The sequence below is a fragment of the Bos grunniens genome, chromosome 6 (genome assembly GCF_055505025.1).
Source record: "Bos grunniens cultivar Pamir isolate PY7600 chromosome 6, Bosgru_T2T1.0, whole genome shotgun sequence".
Taxonomy (NCBI): Eukaryota; Metazoa; Chordata; class Mammalia; order Artiodactyla; family Bovidae; genus Bos; species Bos grunniens.
This window is the reverse complement of record NC_141170.1, coordinates 14497341-14519167: the sequence shown is the minus strand read 5'-3', so window position 1 is coordinate 14519167 and position 21827 is coordinate 14497341. Positions and strand designations below refer to the sequence as shown.

At 51.7% G+C, this 21827-nt stretch overlaps 1 protein-coding gene and 1 long non-coding RNA gene across 9 annotated transcripts in view; one reads left to right on the top strand and one right to left on the bottom strand.

Annotated features, from left to right (window-relative positions):
* The window catches only part of JAKMIP1 (janus kinase and microtubule interacting protein 1), a 156612-nt gene extending 135067 nt beyond the window's left edge, over positions 1-21545 (top strand). The window contains exons 17-22 of the mRNA XM_086407510.1: positions 3810-3878; positions 5233-5310; positions 8719-8922; positions 15320-15385; positions 18634-18678; positions 19809-21545. Coding sequence (XP_086263636.1) covers positions 3810-3878; positions 5233-5310; positions 8719-8922; positions 15320-15385; positions 18634-18678; positions 19809-19838 — 492 coding nt within the window. The 3' untranslated portion in view covers positions 19839-21545. The remainder of the gene's footprint in view (positions 1-3809; positions 3879-5232; positions 5311-8718; positions 8923-15319; positions 15386-18633; positions 18679-19808) is intronic.
* Positions 5823-9938, bottom strand: LOC147370313 (uncharacterized). Of its 8 annotated transcripts, none has more exons than XR_015166112.1 (4): positions 9775-9938; positions 8679-8883; positions 7175-7298; positions 5823-6659 (listed from the first exon to the last, which is right to left on the bottom strand). It is a non-coding gene; the product is annotated as an uncharacterized LOC147370313 (long non-coding RNA). The 8 variants fall into 8 exon arrangements; XR_015166111.1 differs by lacking the exon at positions 9775-9938 and adding an exon at positions 9534-9759; XR_015166113.1 differs by lacking the exon at positions 9775-9938 and adding an exon at positions 9534-9758 and having other exon boundaries at positions 8679-8850.
* Positions 21546-21827: the final 282 nt, after the last annotated feature.

Below are 21827 nucleotides of genomic sequence, written 5' to 3'. Positions count from 1 at the left end.
GGACACCAGAGCCACCTGGGTGTGCAAATGGGGTCCTGCCTGGGCAGCTTGCCCTTCTCCCGTCACCACCTGGGGAAGCCCTGCTCCTGCTGGAAGGTCTGGCCCATCTCAGCACCCGCCAGACCCACCTCTGGTCAGCGGAGTCCAAGATCAGGGGTGTTGCCTTGCTGCCTGCCGCCCACCACCACACAGAGGCTGAGCAGAGAACACGGGATGTCCGCGGCGTACAAGCAATCACAAATCACTCCTCACACAGGTCAAATCCGTCAGAAAGATGGACGCTTTTTAAAAATCCAGGCTCTCACTGGGAACAACGGACTGGAGAAGGTGGCTTAGGCCACAGGAAAGTTTTCTAGTAGTTGGCCCAGAGTCAAGGCCTTGGGACCCTTCTCTGAAAGGAGGGTTGGGTCCTAGAGGAGGAAGTTCCCCACCCCTGGGCTCTGGGACCAGAGTCCTGCACTGGTGGGCAAAGTACCCACTGGGTGAGGGGTGCACTGGCCATGCCTCCCATGAGAGGCCCTCTCCTCGTGCCCTGTTCACTTCTCCTTCAGGGTTTTGGGGGCAGCAGGTGCCCTGTCCCCATGTCTCTTCCTCCTGGAGGATGGCACAACCCTGAACATCCAAGTTCCCTCCCAGAGCGAGGCCCCATAGACATCTGGTGGGATTCTGATATGAAGTCCGTGTCCTCACATGCCCGGGTGCCCAGGGCCAGCACTTTCTGTCCTGACTTTACTCCCCCAGTGGCTGGAAAGGACCTGTCAAATTTTTCTGTGTGTGTGCCTGTTGTGAGTGGGCTTCCCTAGTAGCTCAGCTGGTAAAGAATCGCCTGCAATGCAGGAGACCCTGGTTTGATTCCTGGGTCAGGGATATCCCCTGGAGAAGGGATAGGCTACCCACTCCAATATTCTTGGGCTTCCCTAGTAGCTCAGCTGGGAAAGAATCTGCCTGCAATGCAGGAGACCCTGGTTTTATTCTTGGGTCAGGGAGATCCCCTGGAGAAGAGATAGGCTACCCACTCCAGTATTCTTGGGCCTGTTGGTTCAGACGGTAAAGAATCTGCCTACAATGTGAGAGATTTGGGTTCCATCCCTGGGTCAGGAAGATCCCCTGGAGGAGAGCATGGCTACTCCGATATTCTTGCCTGGAAAATCCCCATGGACAGAGGAACCTGGCAGGCTACGTCCATGGGGTCAGAAAGAGTTGGACACGACTAAGTACAGCACAGCTAATATACAAAGCAAAATTTTTTAGTTTTTTTTAATGCATAATGTGCATAGCAAATCCTTTTTCTTAGCAATAAGAAAAAAACTAGACATCATGTTCTATAAAAGCAAAGAGCAGCTTGTTGTAAGGATTCGAAACTGGACTCTTTTTCCATTTTAGTTTATTCATTTTATGACTGCTTGCCTTAGGATAGTACAAAGAAAGTCTTTTTCATTTCTTGTAAAAAATATGTTTCCCAGTTTCTAAGACACTGCACACCCGCTCAGCCTAGTCTAAGGAAATGCTGCGTTGGGCACCTGCTCCCGAGGCTGCCTCTGTAGCCACCCTTGGGGGCCCAGCAAACGTGAACTCTAGGGGGAGGCTCTGTGGGTGCAGCTTTATCCAGGCTTGTTCCTGCTATGGAGCCAGCAGGCGCCCTACACTTTCTCAGCCCCGTATCCCCCTTCCTTCAGGAAGTGACTGTCAGGGTCTTGCTTCAGGCCAGACCCCGGGCTGGGTGAGGAAACTTAACAGAGCACACCCCATGTGGTGGGACAAGGGAAGCAGCAATCTGTCAGCTGAGTGCTGTGCCGGAATCTGTGGAAGGCCTCGGACCGCACAAACTCAGGAAGCAGGGCAGGCTTCCTGGAGGAAAGAAAGAAAGAAAGTGAAGTCGCTCAGTCGTGTCTGACTCTTTGCGATCCCATGGACCGTAGCCCACCAGGCTCCTCCGTCCATGGAATTTTCCAGGCAAGAACACTGGAGTGGGTTGCTATTTCCTTCTCCAGGGGATCTTCCTGACCCAGGGATCGAACCCAGGTCTCCCGCATTGTGGGCAAATTACCGTATGAGCCACCAGGGAAGCCTTCCTGGAGGAAGCGACACCTAACACAGGTCCACAGGTTAAGTAGGTGTTATCTCTATAAAGACCCCAGGCGGAGGCTGGGGATGGGAGAAGTGGTGACGTTCCGGGTAGAGACAGGAGGTGGGCAGAGGCCCTGAGGTGAGGGAAAGCGGGGCTGTTCCCCCAGCGTTGTCAGGAGCTTGGGGGGCTTTAAGTGGGAGCAGGGAAGGTCCACAAGTAGATGCTAAGTGTTTCTGAGGGAAGGCACTGGCCGAAGGGGATTTGGGGTAAGACGCGAGCTTAGAGGCTGAGAGGGGGGCCTGCCTTGGGCGGTGGCAATGGAGAGTGGTGGGCGGGGTTTTGAACCAAGAGGAGGTAGAACCAACAACGGGAAGTGAAGGGGGAGGAGCTATGGCTGCTCTCAGCTTTTCCTTCCGGGGTCAAGGTGAGATGGGGCCCTTCCCTATGGAAGTGGGCCAGTGAGCCCTTTCTCTGGGGCTTAAGGAATTGGGCTGTGGGAGACATGTTTGGATTAAAGGGGGCATTTCAGAGACATTTCAAAGAGGGAGAACCCATAAGGGAGGGGAGAACCCCAGAAGGAGGACCCCTCGAGGAGAGAGGATGACCAAGGACAGGGGCTCTGAGGGCCCCAAGAGTCCTGGAGGGGCGGCCATGTCCAGAGGAGGAGGAGGACAAGGGGTCTGGGGTGTCGGGACGGGCCCGTCCCCAGGTGCTTGGCCGGCAGGCCCCAGGGCAGGGAGGTTGTCTGTTGGCTTTAGTAACGAGGAGACAAGGGGTCTGAGGCGTTGGGACAGGGCCGGTCCACAGGCGAGTAACAGGCAGGCCCCATGGCAAGGAGTTCGTCTGTGGGCTTTAGCAACGAGGAGGTGAATATTCATACATGGTGTCAAACCCGACCCTCCTGGACACTCTAAAACATTCTCCACAGGGTGTCACCCAGTTACCTGGACCTCTCCCCTGGCTCTCAGGTGCGCTCCTCGTAAAGAGACACCTGCATGCCCACACTTAAGGGGCAGCTGCCTGTGCCCGCTCACCCCCAGCCCAGACCTGAGGAGGGGCAGACACACCCCCATTACCAGCCCATGCAGGTGCCCCCACGGGTTCTCTCAGGCCATCACAGCCTGCTTGTCAGAACCCCCTTCATTCCTGCACCCCATGGTGCCCCTGGCTGTTCAGACATGCCCCACGTGGCTGCAGGGGGCAGCTGTAGGGGTGCAGACCTGCGGGCAGGGTACAAAATCCCCACTTCTCACCTGTGTGACCTTAGACAAGTGACTTAATTCAGCTGCTGTGTCCTTACCTGCAACATGGAGTGACGCTGCCTTCTCCACAGGGTGGTCATGAGGGGGCTGGGTGAGGTCCCAGGCGGGAAGCTGCCAGTACACGGCAAGGTAGAACCCAGGGAGGCTCGCTTGCCCACCTGGAGGGCTCTCAGGGCACACACTTGCAGGCTTCCACACGGATCCATCGTGCATACCCACCACCTCCTCTACATACAGGCTGACCTGGACACACACCTCACACCCACCTTCACGTACATATGCACACGTGTGTACCCATGATTCCTGAGCAAACATCTGTTGAAGCTGAAACATCTGTGCAGACTATGAAATTCCATTTCAAGGACCACCATGGGACATATGGGGGGACCCCTCTGGGCCAGGAGCCTCCTCGAGGAGGGCGGCCCAACGATGGGCACTGGTTCTCACTAGCTGCGCCCTCTGTCCCTGCTGTTTTCCAGTGGCTGAAGCAAATAGAGGGAACGGAGGCGGCCCTGACCCAGAAGATGCTAGACTTGGAGAAGGAGAAGGTAAAGGACATGCCCCGACCCTGGGAGAGAGGGGGTTGACAGAGCGCAGATAAGTCATTTCCCGGGAAGGATTTACGTGTGTTTTGTATTGATATGCATGCATTTCTAAATTTTGCTTTTGCTCTCATCCCTATCCTGTGTGGTCATCATCCATTCACTCAGTTATTCACTTGATACATATTTTTGGAGCCTCTGTGATCCTGGAAACTATGACAGTTTTAGGGGTTCAGTAATGAATAGCAGGGTCCCTGCCTTGAGGGTCTAGCCCGAAAGCCCATGGGGACATGTGCATGGGAGCGGACAGCCACAGTGCAGCATGAGAACCTTAGGAGAGGCAGATCAGTGGTATGGAAGCAAATGGACCAGGGGTTCTGGAGACACAAAGAAGGGGCTCCAGTCTTCGCTTGCCCCTTCCTGGACATGAGTTTGGGAGAGACACATTGGACCTCCTTTTTCTTATGGCTAATGGGGTTTTCTATTTCCATCTCGATGAGCTGGAGGGATGAGCAATGCTGGACACATAGCCCATTATCACACAGTGCTTGGCACCTGTGGGCACCTGATTAACAGTGATGGTAGCTATTCACCAGGGCCCCTGGGCATAGAGCAGGATCTGTCATACTCAGTCTGGGGACGTTGGAGAAGGCTGCCCAGAAGAGATAGTTCTTGAGCTTTCAAAGACCAATTTCCCCAAGTAGAAGTGAGGGGAATAAGGAAGAGCCTGAGGCCTGGAAGCTGCGTGTGGCATGGGAAGAGCCCTGGGCTGAATCCCCAGGCTTGGGTGTCTAGTCCGCCTCCATCACCGGTGAACCGTGGGATCTAGAACAAGGCACTGGTCCTCTCTGGCCCTCTGTTTCCTCCTCTGCAAAACCAAGTGGCTGCAACAGCTGAGCTCTAACCCTGAAACCCTCCAGTCAGTTCTGGAGAACTCATGCTTGGGGGGACTGAGTGATGGAGGGTGGGGAGGACATGTCCAGCAGGGAGAGTACCCAGGAGGTGGGTGATGCTGCTGGTTGGGGGAGAAAGAGCCACATCAGAGAACTATTGAGATAGTCTTCAGAGGGATTCCTACAACCTGGGCTTGGGGAACCAGGCCAGGCACCCAAGAGGAAGGAAGCTGGGGGTGTGGGGAGAGGCTTGATGGAGGTTCCTGGGCCTGGGAGGCTCCTTCTGGGGGTTCACACAGGAGCGACCAGGGCAGACCTGACACCCCTTCTCACCTGAGCACCTGATGGGTCCCCACCTCAGTGGGACTGACTCACTCTTTAGCGAGTGTGAGTAGGCTGGCTCTGAAGAGCTGCCTGGTGATGGGTCCTTGTGCTGATCTTGACCTTGGGCACCTCCTCTTTTTCAGGATCTGTTCAGCAGGCAGAAGGGCTACCTGGAGGAGGAGCTGGACTACAGGAAGCAGGCCCTCGACCAGGCTTACCTGGTAGGACCGGAAGTGGGTTGGATGTTCTGGTTCTTTAGACTTAGCACTACAGGCTGCTCTCCCTTGGGGGCTGATGGCGAATGTGGGGTCCGTGCGGTGCTGAGTGGGCAAGATCCCAATGCCACCTCCACGTTTTGGTTTCAACCTGAACAACTGTACAGATAAATGGTCACTTTTTCCAAGTCAGTCATGATTTTTCCAAAATATTTACTTAACTTGATCATTTTCTCTGGGCATACTTATTCATACTTATTCAGTTCTGGGCTTCCCTGGTGGCTCAGACAGTAAAGAATCTGCCTGCAATGTGGGAGACCTGGGTTCGATCCCTGGGTTGGGAAGATCCCCTGGAGGAGGGCATGGCAACCCACTCCAGTATTCTTGCCTGGAGAATCCCCATGGCCAGAGAAGCCTGGCAGGCTACAGTCCACTGGGTCGCAAAGAGTTGGACACCACTGAACGACTCAGCACACACACTCAGTTCTAGTAACCATTTGAAATGAAGGAAAAGAAACTTTCTGCTTATTAATATTTTTATTAATATTTATTTACATGCTTAAAGCCCAAAGCAAGTTTTCCCATAAGTAGCAAAAAGAGACGCTCACAAAGGAACACAGAAGTGGGACTTGCCAGGCAATTCAGTGGTTAAGACTCATGCTTGCACTGCAGGGGCATGGATTTCGATCCCTGATTGGGGAACTAAGATCCCACATGCTGCATGGCGTGGCAAAACTATCTTTTTAAAAACAAAACACAGAGGTAAAGCAGTGAGTGGAGGGCAGGTGATCATCAGAACAAGAATTATTTGTCATGAGGTTCTGTGCAACATCAAGCCTGGGTCACAGAACCAGTTGTGGGCTTCCAGGTGATGAGTGTGAGGAGGGACCACGCTCAGGTTCATAGGTCATATGGCTTTGAGGGGGCGTTTCCCGGATGTTCCCCACGTCAGAGAGAACTCTGAGCTCAAGGCTGCTTTTTCAGGAAGAAGCAGTGAATAGCAATATCTGGAGCAAGACTTTGCCTAGATCATTTGTAGCTAAATCTTTTGACAAAGAGGGTTTCCACCTAACAAATGCAGAATCAATAACTAAACATTAACTTGCAATCCCCACTTCCATAAAGACAGAGAGCAGGAGGCTGGGCTTAGCACAGGCAGGACATTCTGGACGTGAAGGCTGGTCAGCCTCCTCTTGACCCTTGACCCTTCATGTCCAGGCTCCGGAGGCTTGAAACCCCAGGGCAGGGAGCCGCAGATGGTGAAGGTCGGGAAGGTTTCAGCCTCATCAAGACAAGGTGTTTTCCTCTCGATTGTCATTTCTGGGCATACAATGTTGTAATGGTGGTCAGAGCAACTGAAAAATGAGACCATGTTCATTCTTTTCTCCCTCTCTTTCGCTTTTTTGGGTTTTCCTTGATTCTATCTATCTATTCTATCTTGATTCCATCCTTTTGCAAATACCCTTTCTTGCTGCATTGTACACCATCTCTGTGCTCCCCTGGGCTTCCCCAGTAAGTTCCTAGGAATACTATTTCAGGGGATAACAAGAAAACCTGTGGCCAGAAAAAAAGAGGGAGAGTAATTTTGTTGACCTCTGGCTCCTTAATATGCTTAAGGATGGGCTGAGACTCCAAGAGGAACAGAGGAAGTCATATGTCAAGTTCACAGGTTCTTGGGCCCTCTTCTCAAGGGACATCTTGCAAGGCTGGTGTTCCCCAGCACACTCTGGGAAACTCGGTGTCCACCCTTGGCTGTCAAAGTGCTGTGTGCAGAAAGGCCCTGGGGGACCCTGAGAACCCGAGTCCTGGTTCTGCAGAGGAGACCCCTGGGCAGGCTGATCCTGTTGCTGGGTAGAAGCAACATTCTTACCTGAAGAACATTCCAGGAGCTTCTCTGGTGGTCCAGTGGTTAAGACTTCGCCTTTTAATGGAGGGGGTGTGGGTTCTATCCCTGGTCAGGGGGCTAAGATCCCATATGCCTCAAGGCCAGAAAACTAGAAAAACCACGGGGGCAAAATTATGACAAACTTAATAAAGACTTTAAAAATGATCCACATCAAAAAAAAAAAAAGGAAAAAGACTATTCCAAAGCCTCGAGTGGGATTTCAGGCACATGTTGAGGTTGGAGCTGTGATCAGTGTGAGGCTGACCTGAAGAGTCAGGGAAGTAAAATGCTCCCGAGGGTGGCAGTGCCATGTGCCCAGGCAGAAGCGAGGAGAGCAGGTGCCAGACGCACACCTGTGTTCCTTTGTCATCGTGCAGAGTGAGATGGCACAGGGCCACAGTGAAGCTTCCGGAATTGGATGGTGAGATCCTGGCTGGAAACTGGCCACTTGGGGGTCTCCTAGGAGTTCGGCTGCTGAAGGGGGGCAGCCAGCAGGCACAGGCAAGCTCCCACTCCATGGGGACCCCTTGGCTGTGTCAGTGGACACATTCCCACCTTCTAGTTTCCTGGGGTGATCGCTGGAATTGGGAGAGAGGAAGCCAATGCCTATTGGCTAAAATTGGTCTGGTGGGCCTGGAATTCCCTTGCAGAGTTAGCACAGCTGTGCTGAAACGGGGGAGGCTACAGGAGTAGATGGCCACAGGCACAGAGGGCTACCTGTGTTGACCCCCTGCTTCATACCACTTCCTGCCTCTTCCTGGCAGTTTCCATTAAAACTGGTTGTTGGCCGGTAGCATCTTGGGAAAAGAAGGAGCTGCTCCTAGCAAGAGATTCAGGTGGGGATTTAGGGGAAAAGAGAAGGAAATACTGCTTTCTCTCTTTCATCCTTAGGTATTCCTATAAGGTAACTGTATTTAAGTGTCTCACCGTGAAGTTGAAAAGAAGTAACTTCCTCTCAGGATGAAAACTCCGAGCTTTCACAAAGATCCCCTCCATTGGCTACTAATCTCTTATGTGCTTCGCTAACCAAGGGAGTCTTGCTTTTTGCGGGGAGGAGGGAGCAATGAGGACATTGCCCCCAGTTGCTTGGGGTTGAAATCGCTTTTCTAATGAGCCAGCTGAATGCCAAGTGCCTGCAATTTGGAACACATTTTCCCACGCTACTCCAGATAAAAGAGATTTGTTTCCCAAGCTGGAGACAGTAAATTGGAAGCCAAGGATAAAAATAAAGACGAGTCCAATCAAACCTCTCTTTGAATCAGATATTTTAAGAAGGGATTATGACTATTTTTTCTTTATCTGTGGAGAGCAGAGCATCTTGATTGAATAGAGTAAGACATGTTCTCAAAACTGTGTGCAGGGAACTGGAAGGGGCTCCCTCACCCCACCCCGCTCTGCTCTGCCCGCTGCATGCCTCCCCACCCCGCCCAAGATCCCCCAGCTCAGCCTCGCTCAGCTGCAGTGTCCTGGGGTTTCCTGCCGCCCCCACCTTGTGACCTCCCACTGTCTGTGTCATGTGGGTCGCTCAGAAAATCCAGGAGCTGGAGGCCACGCTGTACGATGCGCTGCAACAGGAGCCGGGGCGGAGGGCCAGCGAGGCGCTGAGCGAGGGCCAGCGGGAGGACCTGCAGGCCGCCGTGGAGAAGCTGCGCCGGCAGATCCTGCGGCAGAGCCGGGAGTTCGACAGTCAGATCCTGCGGGAGCGCATGGAGCTGCTGCAGCAGGCCCAGCAGGTAGGGGAGGGGCCGGCAGGGGGAGGGGCCTAGCTGGTAGGGGTGGGGCAGGCAAGTGGGGGAAGGACTGGTAGGGGGAGGGGCCCAGCAGATGGGGGAGGGGCCGACAGGTAAGGCAAAAGACAGGCAGGGAGGGGCAGGGGCCGGCAGGGAGGGGAAGGCCCAGTTGGTAGGGAGACGGGCCGGCAGGGAGGGGGAGGGGCCAGCAGGTAGGGGGAGGGGTCAGTAGGTAGGGGTGGGGATGGGCATGTAAGGGGAGGGACCCAGCAGGGAGGGGAAGGGGCAGGCAGGTAGGGGGAGGGCCCAGCAGGTAGTGACAAGGACCTGGCAGGTAGGAGCAGGCGCCCCGCCGGGCACCTCTGTCCATCGTCTCCACTTCTCCACCCCTCCTGCCCGCCGTCGGAACACTGACACCTCTGAGGGCCCATTCGCTGGAGAGCTGGCCGTAAAGCAGGTTTCCGTGAAGTGGGGGTGTCTTCCCGTGGACGCCCTCATAGCCCGGCGAACCCTCAGTGATGGAGGGGGGGTTGCTCACGGGCACACTATACCGCCCACTGTTTCTAATCATACATTTGAACAAGGTTCCCACCCTGCTAAATGATAACACAAACCAAAGCGAGGCGTCCCCGCTTCCTCCAGCATCCGTCTTCTGTTTAAACTCAGGTTCTTGTAACAAGGGGCGCCGGCTGGCCGGTTTACTTTGGTATTCCTAAGTGTGTGCGACGTCCTGTGTGAGCCTCTTGTGCTGCTGAGCACACGGGGGCCTGGTTCCCAGGACCCGTCGTGCTGCTGGAGCTGAGGCGGCCCCAGGGTCTGGCAGACCTTGGAGGCTCACTGCTTTAGATCTCTTACCCCATGGCACTCCTGCGGGTGGGACGATTACTTCCGTTTCCCTGATGCGAAAGCTGAGACTCAGGAAGGTTAACTCATGTGCCTGAAGGCTCAACAGCTAATAAGGAATCCTGCCAGTGAGGAAGGATCTAGATAACCACTGGGAATCGATGGCACCGAAGGAGAGGGAGACAGAGAATTGGAAGAAGGAGCCGGTGGAGAAGTGCCTTCTGTCCGAGGCAGCAGAGGCCCCGGTTAGGACTAAGAAGCGAGGATTCCCATTGAGTGCAGAAAAAGGGGTGCGGGGGCGGGGCAGGCACAGCTGACTGCATTTGGTTGAGGAGTGAAAGGGTCGTGACCAAAGGCGAAAGGGTAACTGGAGGTATGAACTCGAGCTCTTCATTCCATTCTTGATTTGGGCGAAGGGACTCCGGGCAGCCCCTGCAGGAGCCCCTGGGCTCCTGTGCTGCTGTGATATGCTCGCCAGCTACTGAGCTAGCCAGCTCTGATGGGCGTGGCTCCTGAGCGACCCGCCTCTGATGGGCGTGGCCCCTGAGCCGGTCTGATGTCTGGCACCTGCTAGGTGTTGGCTGAGCACCTGGAGCTGCAGCACACACAACACATACAACACACAACTTTCAGAGCACGACACAATATAGCACATATAACACACGACAAAACACAGCACAGCACCGTCAGGGCCTCTGGCAGCACTCGGCCGTATCTGACCCAGCCTGAGGCACCGGATGCCTGATTTGACCAGGACACATCCGAGTTTGCCATGGGCTGCAGCGGTCTGTCTTGCCTGCATCTAGCCCATGGGATGCAGTGACGTCACCAGTGTGACTCCTATGGACGTTTTATTTTTCAAGCACTGTTAACTAAGGGGAAAAGTGGATGTAGAGGGCAAAAAATCAATCAGCACATGGCCCCTTTCCCAACAGACTCATTTGGCACATTTACACCATGTTCTGCTGTAGTGCAGATTGGAGTTAATCCACTCATGCCAGCTTGCTTTGTCCTATCCCTCCCCAACCGCACAACCTCTGTCCCAGCCAATCTATCCACTGCACCCCAGAAGGCTTCCTAACACAGCGTAGCACCACCCTTCCCCAAAGACCCACCCTGGCTCCCCAGTTCCCAGAGGATGAAGCCTAGGTTGCATAACCTGACATCCTGACACCCCTGGGCCCGGTGCTCACCTCTACAAATGCATCAGCTGCTTTTCTCACCAGCTTTTCCTGCTCCATGTCACACTGTTTCCATTTGTAACTTTTCTGACATTTGCATGCCAGGCACTGTTCTCTGGGCTGGGGACACAGGGCTTGCCCTCTTGAGGCTTATATTCCAGAGCAGGGAGACAGACCAGTGCTGGCACTTAGAGGAGGCTCCATAAATGTTGGTTCATTGAGGGTCACACCAACCCTCTGAGTGGGGGCCATTGATGCAGTTTCACAGGTGAAATGAGTGAGGCTCAAAGAGGGTAAGCAACTTGCCCAAAGACATAGCCAGGAAGTGGCAGAGCTGGGATGTGATGGCAAGACTCTTTTGAACACTGCCCCTTCCAGCCTCCCATAACCAGGTGAGAGGCTGACCCTGGTTATTTTTTTAAAAAGTCATGAAAGACTAGAATGAGAGTCAGCTTCTCAGGCTGATTTCTTTTTAGATAAAGATAATTTTTTCACTTAATCTTTTTTTTTTCTTTTACTTTATATTGGGGGTATAGTTGGTTTACACTGTTGTATTAGTTTCAGGAGTACAGCAAAGTGATTCAGTTTTACATATACATATTTCCACTTTTTTCAGATTCTTTTCTTATATAATTTATTACATAATGCCGAATAGAGTTCCCTGTGCTATACAGTAGGTCTTTGTTGATAATATATTTCATATGCATATGTTAATCTCAAACTCCTCATTTATCCCTCCCACCCCAACTTTTCCCTTTGGTAACCATAAGTTTGTTTTCAAAGTCCATGAGTCTGTCTCTGTTTTGTAAGTAAGTTCAAAAAATGGACAAATGATCTAAATAGACATTTCTCCAAAGAAGACATACAGATGGCCAAAGAGCACATGAAAAGATGCTCAACATCACTAATTATTCAGTTCAGTTCAGTTCAGTTCAGTCGCTCAGTCGTGTCCGACTCTTTGCGACCCCATGAATCGCAGCATGCCAGGCCTCCCTGTCCATCACCAGCTCCCGGAGTTCACCCAGACTCACATGCAAATCAGAATTACAATGAGGTATCACCTCACACTTGTCAGAATGGCCATTGTCAAAAAATCTATAAACAATAAATCTGAGGAGGAGATGGAGAAAAGGGAACCCTCCTCCATTGTTGGTGGGAATGTAAATTGTACAGCCACTATGAACAACAGTGTGGAAGTTCCTTCAAAAACTATACATAGAATTACCGTATGACCCAGCAATTCCGATTCTGGACATGTATCCATAGAAAACCATACTTTGAAAAGATACATGCACCCCAATGTTCATGGCAGCACTATTTACAATAGCCAGGACATGGCAGCAACCTAAGTGTCCATCAACAGAGGAATGGATAAAGAAGATGTGGTACATACATATAATGGAATATTCAGTTCAGTTCAGTTCATTCGATCAGTCGTGTCCGACTCTTTGCGACCCCAGGTCCATCCATGCTGCTGCAAATGGCATTATTTTACAGATCAGCTCACCAAATTCAGTTCAGTTCAGTTGTTCAGTTGTGTCCGACTTTTTGCAACCCCATGGACTGCAGCACGCCAGGCCTCCCTGTCCATCACCAACTCCCGGAGTTCACTCCATCGAGTCCGTGATGCCATCCAGCCATCTCATCCTCTGTCGTCCCCTTCTCCTCCTGCCTCCAATCCCTCCCAGCATCAGAGTCTTTTCCAATGAGTCAACTCTTCGCATGAGGTGGCCAAAGTACTGAAGTTTCATACTCAGCCATTAAAAAGAATGAAATAATGCCATTTGCAGCAGCATGAATGGACCTGGAGATTATTATACAGAAGTAATATCTCTCTGTCTGAAGTAACTCAGAGAAAGACAAATGCCACATGACATCACTTGTATGTGGGATCTAAAAAAATGATACAAAGGAACTCAGACTGATTTTCAAAGCCCAGAAGTTGTTCCTGGGAGATTTTTGCAAACCCTTCGAAAACTATAAGAGGTTGTCCCCCCCTCCATGTGGCACTGTGATTTCCAAGGCACTGTTCCCTGGGTGCCCATTTCACCCCCAGAGTCACAGGGTCACAGTGCAGTTATTACAGAAGAGGGATTCCACAGAGAGATTAACTGATTACATGACACCCCAAAGCCCACCAGCTGGTAAATTTGGGGCCTGGGATCCAAACCGGAGTCTAGCTGAGTTTGTGCTCATTCTTAGACGATCCCCGCCTTGCAAGGGGATTCTGAGGAGCAGTCACTGTCTCCCTCAGGCGGAAGAAGGTTAGAAACATATCCAGTCTCCTTTATGGAGCACATACTCTGCCAACTTTAAGCATTTTGAACGGGCCTCCCTTGTGGCTCAGCTGGTAAAGAATCCGCCTGCAATGCAGGACACCTGGCTTTGATCCCTGGGTTGGGAAGATCCCCTGGAGAAGGGAAAGGCTGCCCACTCCAGTATTCTGGCCTGGAGGATTCCATGGACTGTACAGTCCATGGGGTCACAAAGAGTCAGAGATGACTGAGTGACTTTCACTTTCTTTTTTTTATCAATTCACTCTATTTTGCTGCCAGTGTGATCTTTCCAAAATCAAAATCTCATCATTTCCCTACTTAAAACCCTTCGCAAACTCCCCATGACACCCCTAAATCTTCAAGCTCCTCACCAGAAAGCTTCTCACTGGAACATTCAGACCCTCTGCCCCCTGGCACCCCCAGCTCCCTGCACACACATCTCATTCCTTCTGCCTGGATTCCTTCTCCTTTCCTCATCTGGAAAACCACCATGGGCTGGATTCTATGCCTCCTCCAGGCCCCCCAGCCCACACCTCAATTCCTTACCCTCCTCACCTCTCTGCCAAGCTTGCCCTTCCCTGAGCCCCCATATAAAATAACACCCCTTCCCTTTCCCTACGCCACTTGACTTTCTCTGTGATGTCTGTATTTATCCAGGGCATCATCCATGTATTTGCGTAGTTCCATTGTCTGAACCTGATGGACCACAAACCCCTTGAGGCCCTAGGCCTATTGAGCCATACCTGCTGAGTAGGCACAGGGCCTATTGAGCCATACCTGCTGAGTGGGCACATGTGCCCACAGTGGTGATTCTCAGAGTAGGGTCTCCAGACCAGCAGCATCCCCATCACCTGGGAATCTGTGGGGAACACAGCTTCTCAGGCCCCACCCTGGAACTGATGGGTCAGCAACTCTGGGGCAGGGCCTCTGGGATCCACAGGGCCTCCAGGTGATGCTGATCTGAATTTAGGAATCTGGACAGAAAGTTTTTCCAGGCCTGAGGATGGGTCTACAAGCTTAATTCGGGCTGATGTAAATTGCCTGGCCATCAGTCCGACAGCCTTTTCCCAAGGAATGAGGTGTCCGTCTGCATTCAGGACTGGTAAGGCTAGTAGCTGTCCCGGCGTATCAACCCTGTCGGGTGATGAAGCGCTATTGGACACATGACAAACTGGAAGAGGTCGTACCTGCCAGGCCTCCTGGTGAAACGCTGCGTGGAACTGGAAGGAACAGATTGATAAAGCACCGGTGGGTGTGCACCCCAGGGAGCATTCGGTGGGTGCAGAGCCAGGCAGGTGGCCATCTCTCCCTGTTGGCCCAGGACTGATGAGTTTCTCAAGACTCTGGACGTTCAGTGCTAAAACCAGGAATGGCCCAGGCTCACAGGGACAGTTTGTCATCCTTAAACCTTCTAAGAACCTGGGTGCCCCCATCAACACTCATCTCCTCTGCCCCTGCTCCCAGGCTCCAGCTAAATAAATCTTAGACATGTCATTTGGTGCTGCTTCAAATCCATGAGCTTTATTGACCTGCCCAAAAGGCACGTCCGTGTCTTGGTCTGATCTTGATGTTTATGTTTTCAAAAGATCCTGCCTTAAGAGTGCAATCTGTTTCCATGCGTTTCAAGAACAGGCAAAAATCTACTTTTAGTGAGAGGTCAGAATAGAGTCACGTGGGGGCCTGAGGGAGCCTCCTGAGTGCTGAAGAGGCCCTCAGTCTTGATTCAGGGGGTGGAGAGACAAGGCTGTTCAACATATAAAAGTGAGTCGAGTTGCCCACTTACTGTTTGTGTGTTAAGCAGCTTATTGTTGTTCAGTTGCTAAGTTGTGTCCGACTCTCTTTGACCCCATGGACTGCAGCATGCCTGGCTTTCCTGTCGTCCACTGTCTCCCAGAGTTTGCTCAAACTCATGTCCATGGAGTCAGTGATACTATCTAACCATCTCATCCTCTGCCGCCCTCTTCTCCTCTTGCCTTCAGTCATTCCCGACTCATTTCCAATGAGTCGCTGCTTAAACACACTACACTAGACAAACAATGAAGAGTGAGATTTGAACCTGGAAAATTTACTTTTTCTGATACAGAACTTAATGTGTTGCAGAGAGTGCGAGAACTGGAGGATAAGCTGGAGATCCAGAAGCGACACCTAAAAGAACTGGAGGAAAAGGTAGGTGGTGTGAGCTCGTGCCAGCCCCTGGCGTCTTCCATGAACCGCTCACGTGGAGTATTCTCTTCTGTCAGTTTCATGAAGCCTAAGGAACAGGCTCTGTCTTCAGCCCTCTCTTCTCTGCCCGTGTCCCCCATACTGGCGGTCCAAGAAATAAGTACTTTTCTAGGGAAGAAAGTCTGAACCCCTCTGACACTACCTCACTGGGAAGGGTGAGGTGACTTTCTCCATGGACTCATTCTCCTTAAATGACACTTACGCCTAGAACCAATGAGTGTTCTTCCCTTCAGGGAAGTCTCTTCCTTCCAGCAGGAAGTGAGGCTGATGCCCAGTCCCACTGGCCCCTATGGTTGTCCCCACTTTACGGGTGAGGACACTGAGCCTGAGAAAGATTCAAACACCTGTCCACAATCCCACAGCTGGGGAGGGATAACCCGGGTCTCCAGGGATCCCACAGTCACCCTACCAGCGCCCCCGCCACATACTGCTGGTCCAGACAGATAAATGAATCCATATACGCGGCATCTTTGTTAGGGCACTTACCACTTCTTGTTCGTCTGCCCAGTGGCCAGGACTTCCTTGAGTTCAGGGACCAGCTTTTATTTATCTCTTTATCAAAGACAGTTCTTGCCATGAAATAGGGCATCATCAAATGTTTGCAGGATGAGTAATAGATGAGTAGAAAACCCAGACTTCCCTGATGGCTTAGACAGTAAAGAATCTGCCTGCCATATGGGAGACCTGGGTTGATCCCTGGGTTGTCGGGAAGATCCCCTGGAGAAGGGACTGGCTACCCACTCCAGTATTCTTGCTTGGGAAATTCCATGGACAGAGAGCCTGGCAGGCTACAGTCCATGGGGTCACGAAGAGTTGGATGTGACTGAAGGACTAACACACACACACAAACACACTCACACAGAAAATCCACAATTGCACATTTTATGTTGTAGAGGTAAGCTCATGTTTGGGAATAGGTGATGGACTCTGACCCCAACTTTGGGGGTGGTGTCTGCTGGGGACAACATGCGTCAAAAAAGCTTTAAGGATGATGTGCTGCCACCCTGGAAAAGAAGATGGAGAAAGGATATTTCTGAGCTTCAGGTGTCTGACTCATTCCATGGACAGAGCAGGGCCAAAGTCACGAAAGCCACCAGAGGGCAGATTCACGGTTGTCTGCAAATGGGATGACAGCCCACTCTTTCTAGAGGGAATCAAACACAATGGCCCAAAGAGATAGTGCAGCTCTTCAGATGCTACACCAGTTTTCTTTCCTAAAAGTCAGCTTTTACACAGATTAACTCACCTTCCTAGCGTCTTCCCTACTGTACCTGGAGCCCCAGGGCCTCCCAGCCTGCACAACCGGCAGTGTCCTCACGGGGGCAGCAGAGGGTAATGGCTGGAGGATCTGGGCCCATTTTCCTGAGTGCCCTGGAAACCCCTTAGGAATTTGGTTTAAGTAGACCCCTAGAGTCCCCATCCGGCTTCCCTGGTGGCTCAGCTGTAAAGAATCTGCCTGCAATGCAGGAGACTCGAGTTCGATCCCTGGGCCAGGAAGATTCCCTGAAGGAGGGCATGGCAACCCACTCTGGTATTCTTGCCAGGAGAATCCCCATGGACAGAGGAGCCTGGCAGCTACGGTCCATGGGGTTGCACAGGGTCGGACACGACTGAAGCAACTAAGCAGCAGCAGAATCCCCATCAGACAGCTGCTCACCACTCCCCCCGCCCCCACACAATTCTGCGGTTATTTTGAGCAGCCAGTGAAAGCAAAAGTGTTAGTCGCTCAGTCGTGTCGGACTCTTTGCGACCCCATGGACTGCAGCCCACCAGGCTCCTCTGTCCATGGGATTCTCCAGGCAAGAATACTGGAGTGGGCTGACATTCCCGTCTCCAGGGTATCCTCCCAACCCAGGGATTGAACCAGAATCTGCATTGCAGGCAGATTCTTTTCCACTAGTGCCACCTGGGAAGCCATAAGGATAAGTTGAAGTGAAAGTATCAGCTGCTCAGTCTGTCGGACTCTTTGTGACCCCATGGACTGGAGCAGCCCAGGGGGTCTCAAGGATACTTCAAGGATACTATTGGCCTGGGCTGGTGGAAAATAACTCCAGCCACCGTGGTCAGCTGTCAGGAACTCTTTCCCCACCACATGCCACAGGGTGGTCTCGGCAAGGACCTCACCATTCTCAGGGTTCAGTTTCCCTATGTAGAAAATCAAGAGCTAGGTGATTCTAAATGTTCCTTCTAGCTTTAACTTCCAGTGATCCTAAAATGTGTTTAAAATTTGTTGGCTGTCTGGATGTTCATTTTTTCAGTAACAATTTAGGGGAGCTATTACCTTGAGGTTTTGGGAAAAAAAACAATGAATTATTTTCAGACACCTCAGATAATATTCAGACATGTTTCTCATAACCTAATCTCCAAAAAGAATCACCAGCAATTCTTTTTGAATAAATCAAGTTGTAAATAAGCTAAGGAAGATCTCTATTTTCAAACTGATCTGTACAATTTTTCACTCCTTTAGGGCCACTTCTTTTTCCTGATATTTTTTTCTTTTTAAAGCAGAAAAACCAGAGGCATAAAAGATTTTAAACAATGTCTTGGAAGAGTGGGCCCTGGCAGGGATGTGGGAGGGGGAGGGGTTCTGTTTGTCTTCTGGTGGGACTGGGTGACCTGGGACCTGGGTGGAGTCTTTCTTGATCTTTGTATGCATGTCATGCCCCGCCTTTGGTGGGACCATCAACCATGACCATCAGCGGGTTCTTCCTGGATATATACTATCCTGCCACATTCTTCAAGAAAGTCACACCCCAGCACCAAAAATTCCTGGTCTGGGAATGTCAGTCCACGCCCTTCTTCTTGCCTGAAGAACCCCATGGACAGAGGAGCTTGGCAAGCTACACGGTCCACGGGGTCACAAAGAGTCAGACATGACTGAGCGACCAACACTTCCACTACGGTGTACCTCTCCCCCGTCTGTATTAGCCAGATGTTTGCAGACTCTGTGGGGTAACCCACCCTGGGCAAGGAATCCCACAGAATGGGTTTCTCAGGTGGAATCAGCTTCTAAAGCCCACTGACCTCCTGTGTCTCTTTCCAAACCCACCCCAGGGCCCTAGCTCTTGTGAAATGCTGTCATTGAATTCCATTCTACATATCTTACATCTTTCTTTCTTTTCTTCCCCCCTCCTCATTTTCTTTTGGTCTTATTTTATAGTTTTTGTTCCTTTTTTTGTTTTTCTCACTAGCATTCATTCTGTGGCCTTGATGACTTCAGTGAGCCAAGAACTCGGGTTGGTATCCTTTCATTTTCATTCATATTTTCTAAAAAGGAGATTTCCTCCCGACTCTGACCATAACATTCCTTTAGGCAATGTGGAAGGTGGCCTTGTGATAGATTGCTCAATGTCAGGCCCACTGGGCTAGAGGCATCCAGGGGCTGCTGGCACGTTCCACCCCTGGGAGGGAGATTGGGGAGTTCTCAGTGAATAAGGTTGGACAGTGGAGACCTGGTTGTCACCCTATTGTTATTTCATCTTGAAAAGGTGGTTACAGTTTTGTCCAAAGGTCCTCTCTATTTTGGCTTTGGTTTTTGGTTCTCTCTGTCGCCTGTGAACCAGTAAATTCACCATACAGTCCACTATAGGCTATTTCCTGTGGAGCAGTAAAATTAACCAGAGTCGGCTTCTGGGGTCAGGGGTCTGCAGGAGTCCATGGCCTGCATACAAAATGCCCAGGAAACCTGTGTAAAGATTCCAAGCCCCTTGCCTCTCCCCCTGCCCTGCCCTTGACCCCAGATCTGGCTTTGATGCCATCCCAGCAGCTGGTCCTTCTCTAATCGTTGGACCCTGCCTGTCTCACACTGAGTTCCTGCTTTGGCACCCAGGCCTACCCCCCTTCTCCCTGTTCTGAGTGCCCACCATGGACTGGGGACTGCCAAGGCCCCTAGAACCTAGAGTTCTGCCCCCTGAGTCCAGCTCATGTGAGGGCCTTGTGAGCTCCAGGGATGCCCATAGCCCAGCAGCTGCCTGGACCCCCAGACTGAGCTCAGACACTGTGTCTGTGCCCGATGCCCAACCCTTGCACCTGAGGACTTTTCCTCGGGTCCTCTGCCCAGTCCTAGGACAGCACTTGGCATGTGGTTGATGTTCATTCAGTGCTTGTGTGGCAAGTAAAAGAAAGACCCCAGGTCTCATCAGACAAGAGTGGGGGTCACTATAGCAGGTTGGGGTGGGTGCAGGAGAACAGGTCATCTGAACCCCATTTCCTCTTTTCCTGGATTGTCGGGGAACGTCCCTCAGTGGGCTCGGCTGGAGGGTTCAGGACAGTGGTGGGGACAGGCGAAGGCAGATAAGCAGGGACTTCTCTAGCCATCCTAACCCTAGGTTCTTGTGTCATTTCCAATTATTTTTTAATTTTCCAGGATAGAAAAAAAGCTTATGGAATAAACTGAGTCCTATGGCAACCCTGACCCCACTCAAACCAAAATTCAACAGCAAAACAAGCTATTCCAAGCCCAGAGACTGAAACCAGAATTTGTGGATACTTGATGACAGTCCAAAGGGGAGGCATTTAGGATCTACGGCTGGGTCCTGGCTGGGTCGGGCTGTAGGAGCTCTGCAGGGACCAAGGGGAATTTGTCAAGCTCAGGGCCACATCTGAGTCCCCGCTATGGCACCTTCAAGAGCCCGAAGGGCAGAGACCCGAATACCAGGAAACTAAGTGCAATTACTAGAAACTGGTTGATTGGAGAGCCGCTGCACTGTCTGGGGACAGACCCGTGTCCTTGTCCCCACACGGCATGCCTCCCCAGCCGTGGTGTGTGTGCCCGGCTAGACACTGACTGTATACATATGTCTCCATGAGCTGTGCCCTGTGTATCCCAGAGTCTGTCAGCCAGAATGACTCAAAAATGTCCCTGTGATCTGAACGCAAAGTCAAGACCCAGTCACCAAAGCCCTCCAGGTCCATGTGCAGCTGAATTCAGCAGCTGGAGGCCAGAGAGAGACATCTGGAGCCTCACCCACTGTGGACAGTGGATGCCAGGACCTCAGATTTACAAGGGGGAAGCCACAGGCTCCATCACTCTTGTGGGTATGACACAGTGAAAGTCCCAGAGCCTGACTGCACCTGGGGTCATGGTGGAACAAGGACTGAGAGGTGGATAGAGCCCCCACTCAGACCACCCTTGGGCTTTCTCGCATCTGGGTTGTCATTTGCAAGGTGTTGGCAAGGAAGAAATGCTGTGTTATGAAGTGATTCCCTGGAGAGCCTGTGAGGACTGAGGCTCCTTCTGCCGTGGTCTGAGACCAAGTCTGCTCTCTTACAACGGGAGAGAAGGAGGCAGCCCTTCCTGATCTCAGGAGACCCACCTCTGCATCAAGCCCCTCAGGAGAATGAATGGAGTGGGGCAGCTCAGGAGGGCAGGACACCAGCTGGTGGGAGTCAAGTTTAGGAGGGAATCCCAGAGAAGAGAAGTCCCTTTTGGATGTTGTTGCAGTGAGTGGGTGGGTGGGGGAGCATCTCCAGGAGAAGACACCCGCTTATATGACTGCCCCCTCCCAAACTTTTGGAAGGAAGACTTTTGGAATCAAAATAAATCAAGTGAAATAGAAGGTAATGGCTGTGAAGGAGAGGATAGCCGTGTCTTATTGAAAGAAGTACCTGAAGGCAAGGATGGTTTTATCCCAAGGATGGAAAGACTCACTGCTCTGTGTTTGTTGGACTGCAAGAGCAATCTGTAATTTCTAGTGAGAATAACCTTTGGAGAAAACCTAAATGACCAAAATTCAGGCCACTGGAGGAATCAAGGAGGGGAGGAGAATCTAAGAAAAGAGCTGAAAGTTCTCAGAAGGACAGACCCAAGGATGGAGAACATGGATCTCAGTACAGAAGGGGCATCCAGCCAGACAGAGAGGGATGTTCAAACAAAACCAAAGGATTAGGGGGCTCTAAGCAAACAGACACCCAAGACAGCTGAGAAGCGACCATTCCTCTTTTGAAATCTAAACCCAAAGCACCGCCACACCAGCCCCATGACTTTCCAGCATCTGATGACCAAAAGCAAATGAACTGATGTCTCTGCTTGGAAAAAGCAGGCATCTGAGCACTCCAGGTAGCAAAGGGAATGTAGAATCACACAAGGAACAAAAATGAAAAAGCACACATGATTTCTCTGGAGCCAAAGAAGCACAGAGAAGCCTTGCTTTGCTAACTTAGCAGTGCAAGTCCGGGAGGTGTGCAGGGTCCCTGGGAAGCTGGACCCACAGCACAGAGCACCCATCGCCTCCCCGCTGCAGGAGTGTGGGGTCTTCTGTCCTCCTGCCCCACACTTCTGTCTACTCAGCTCTCCCACTCAGACAAGAGGATACGAACGATGGTGGCTTTGATGTCAGACCCATCCGGGTCCACTCCCAGACCTGCCACTCCCCTGCAGTGAACA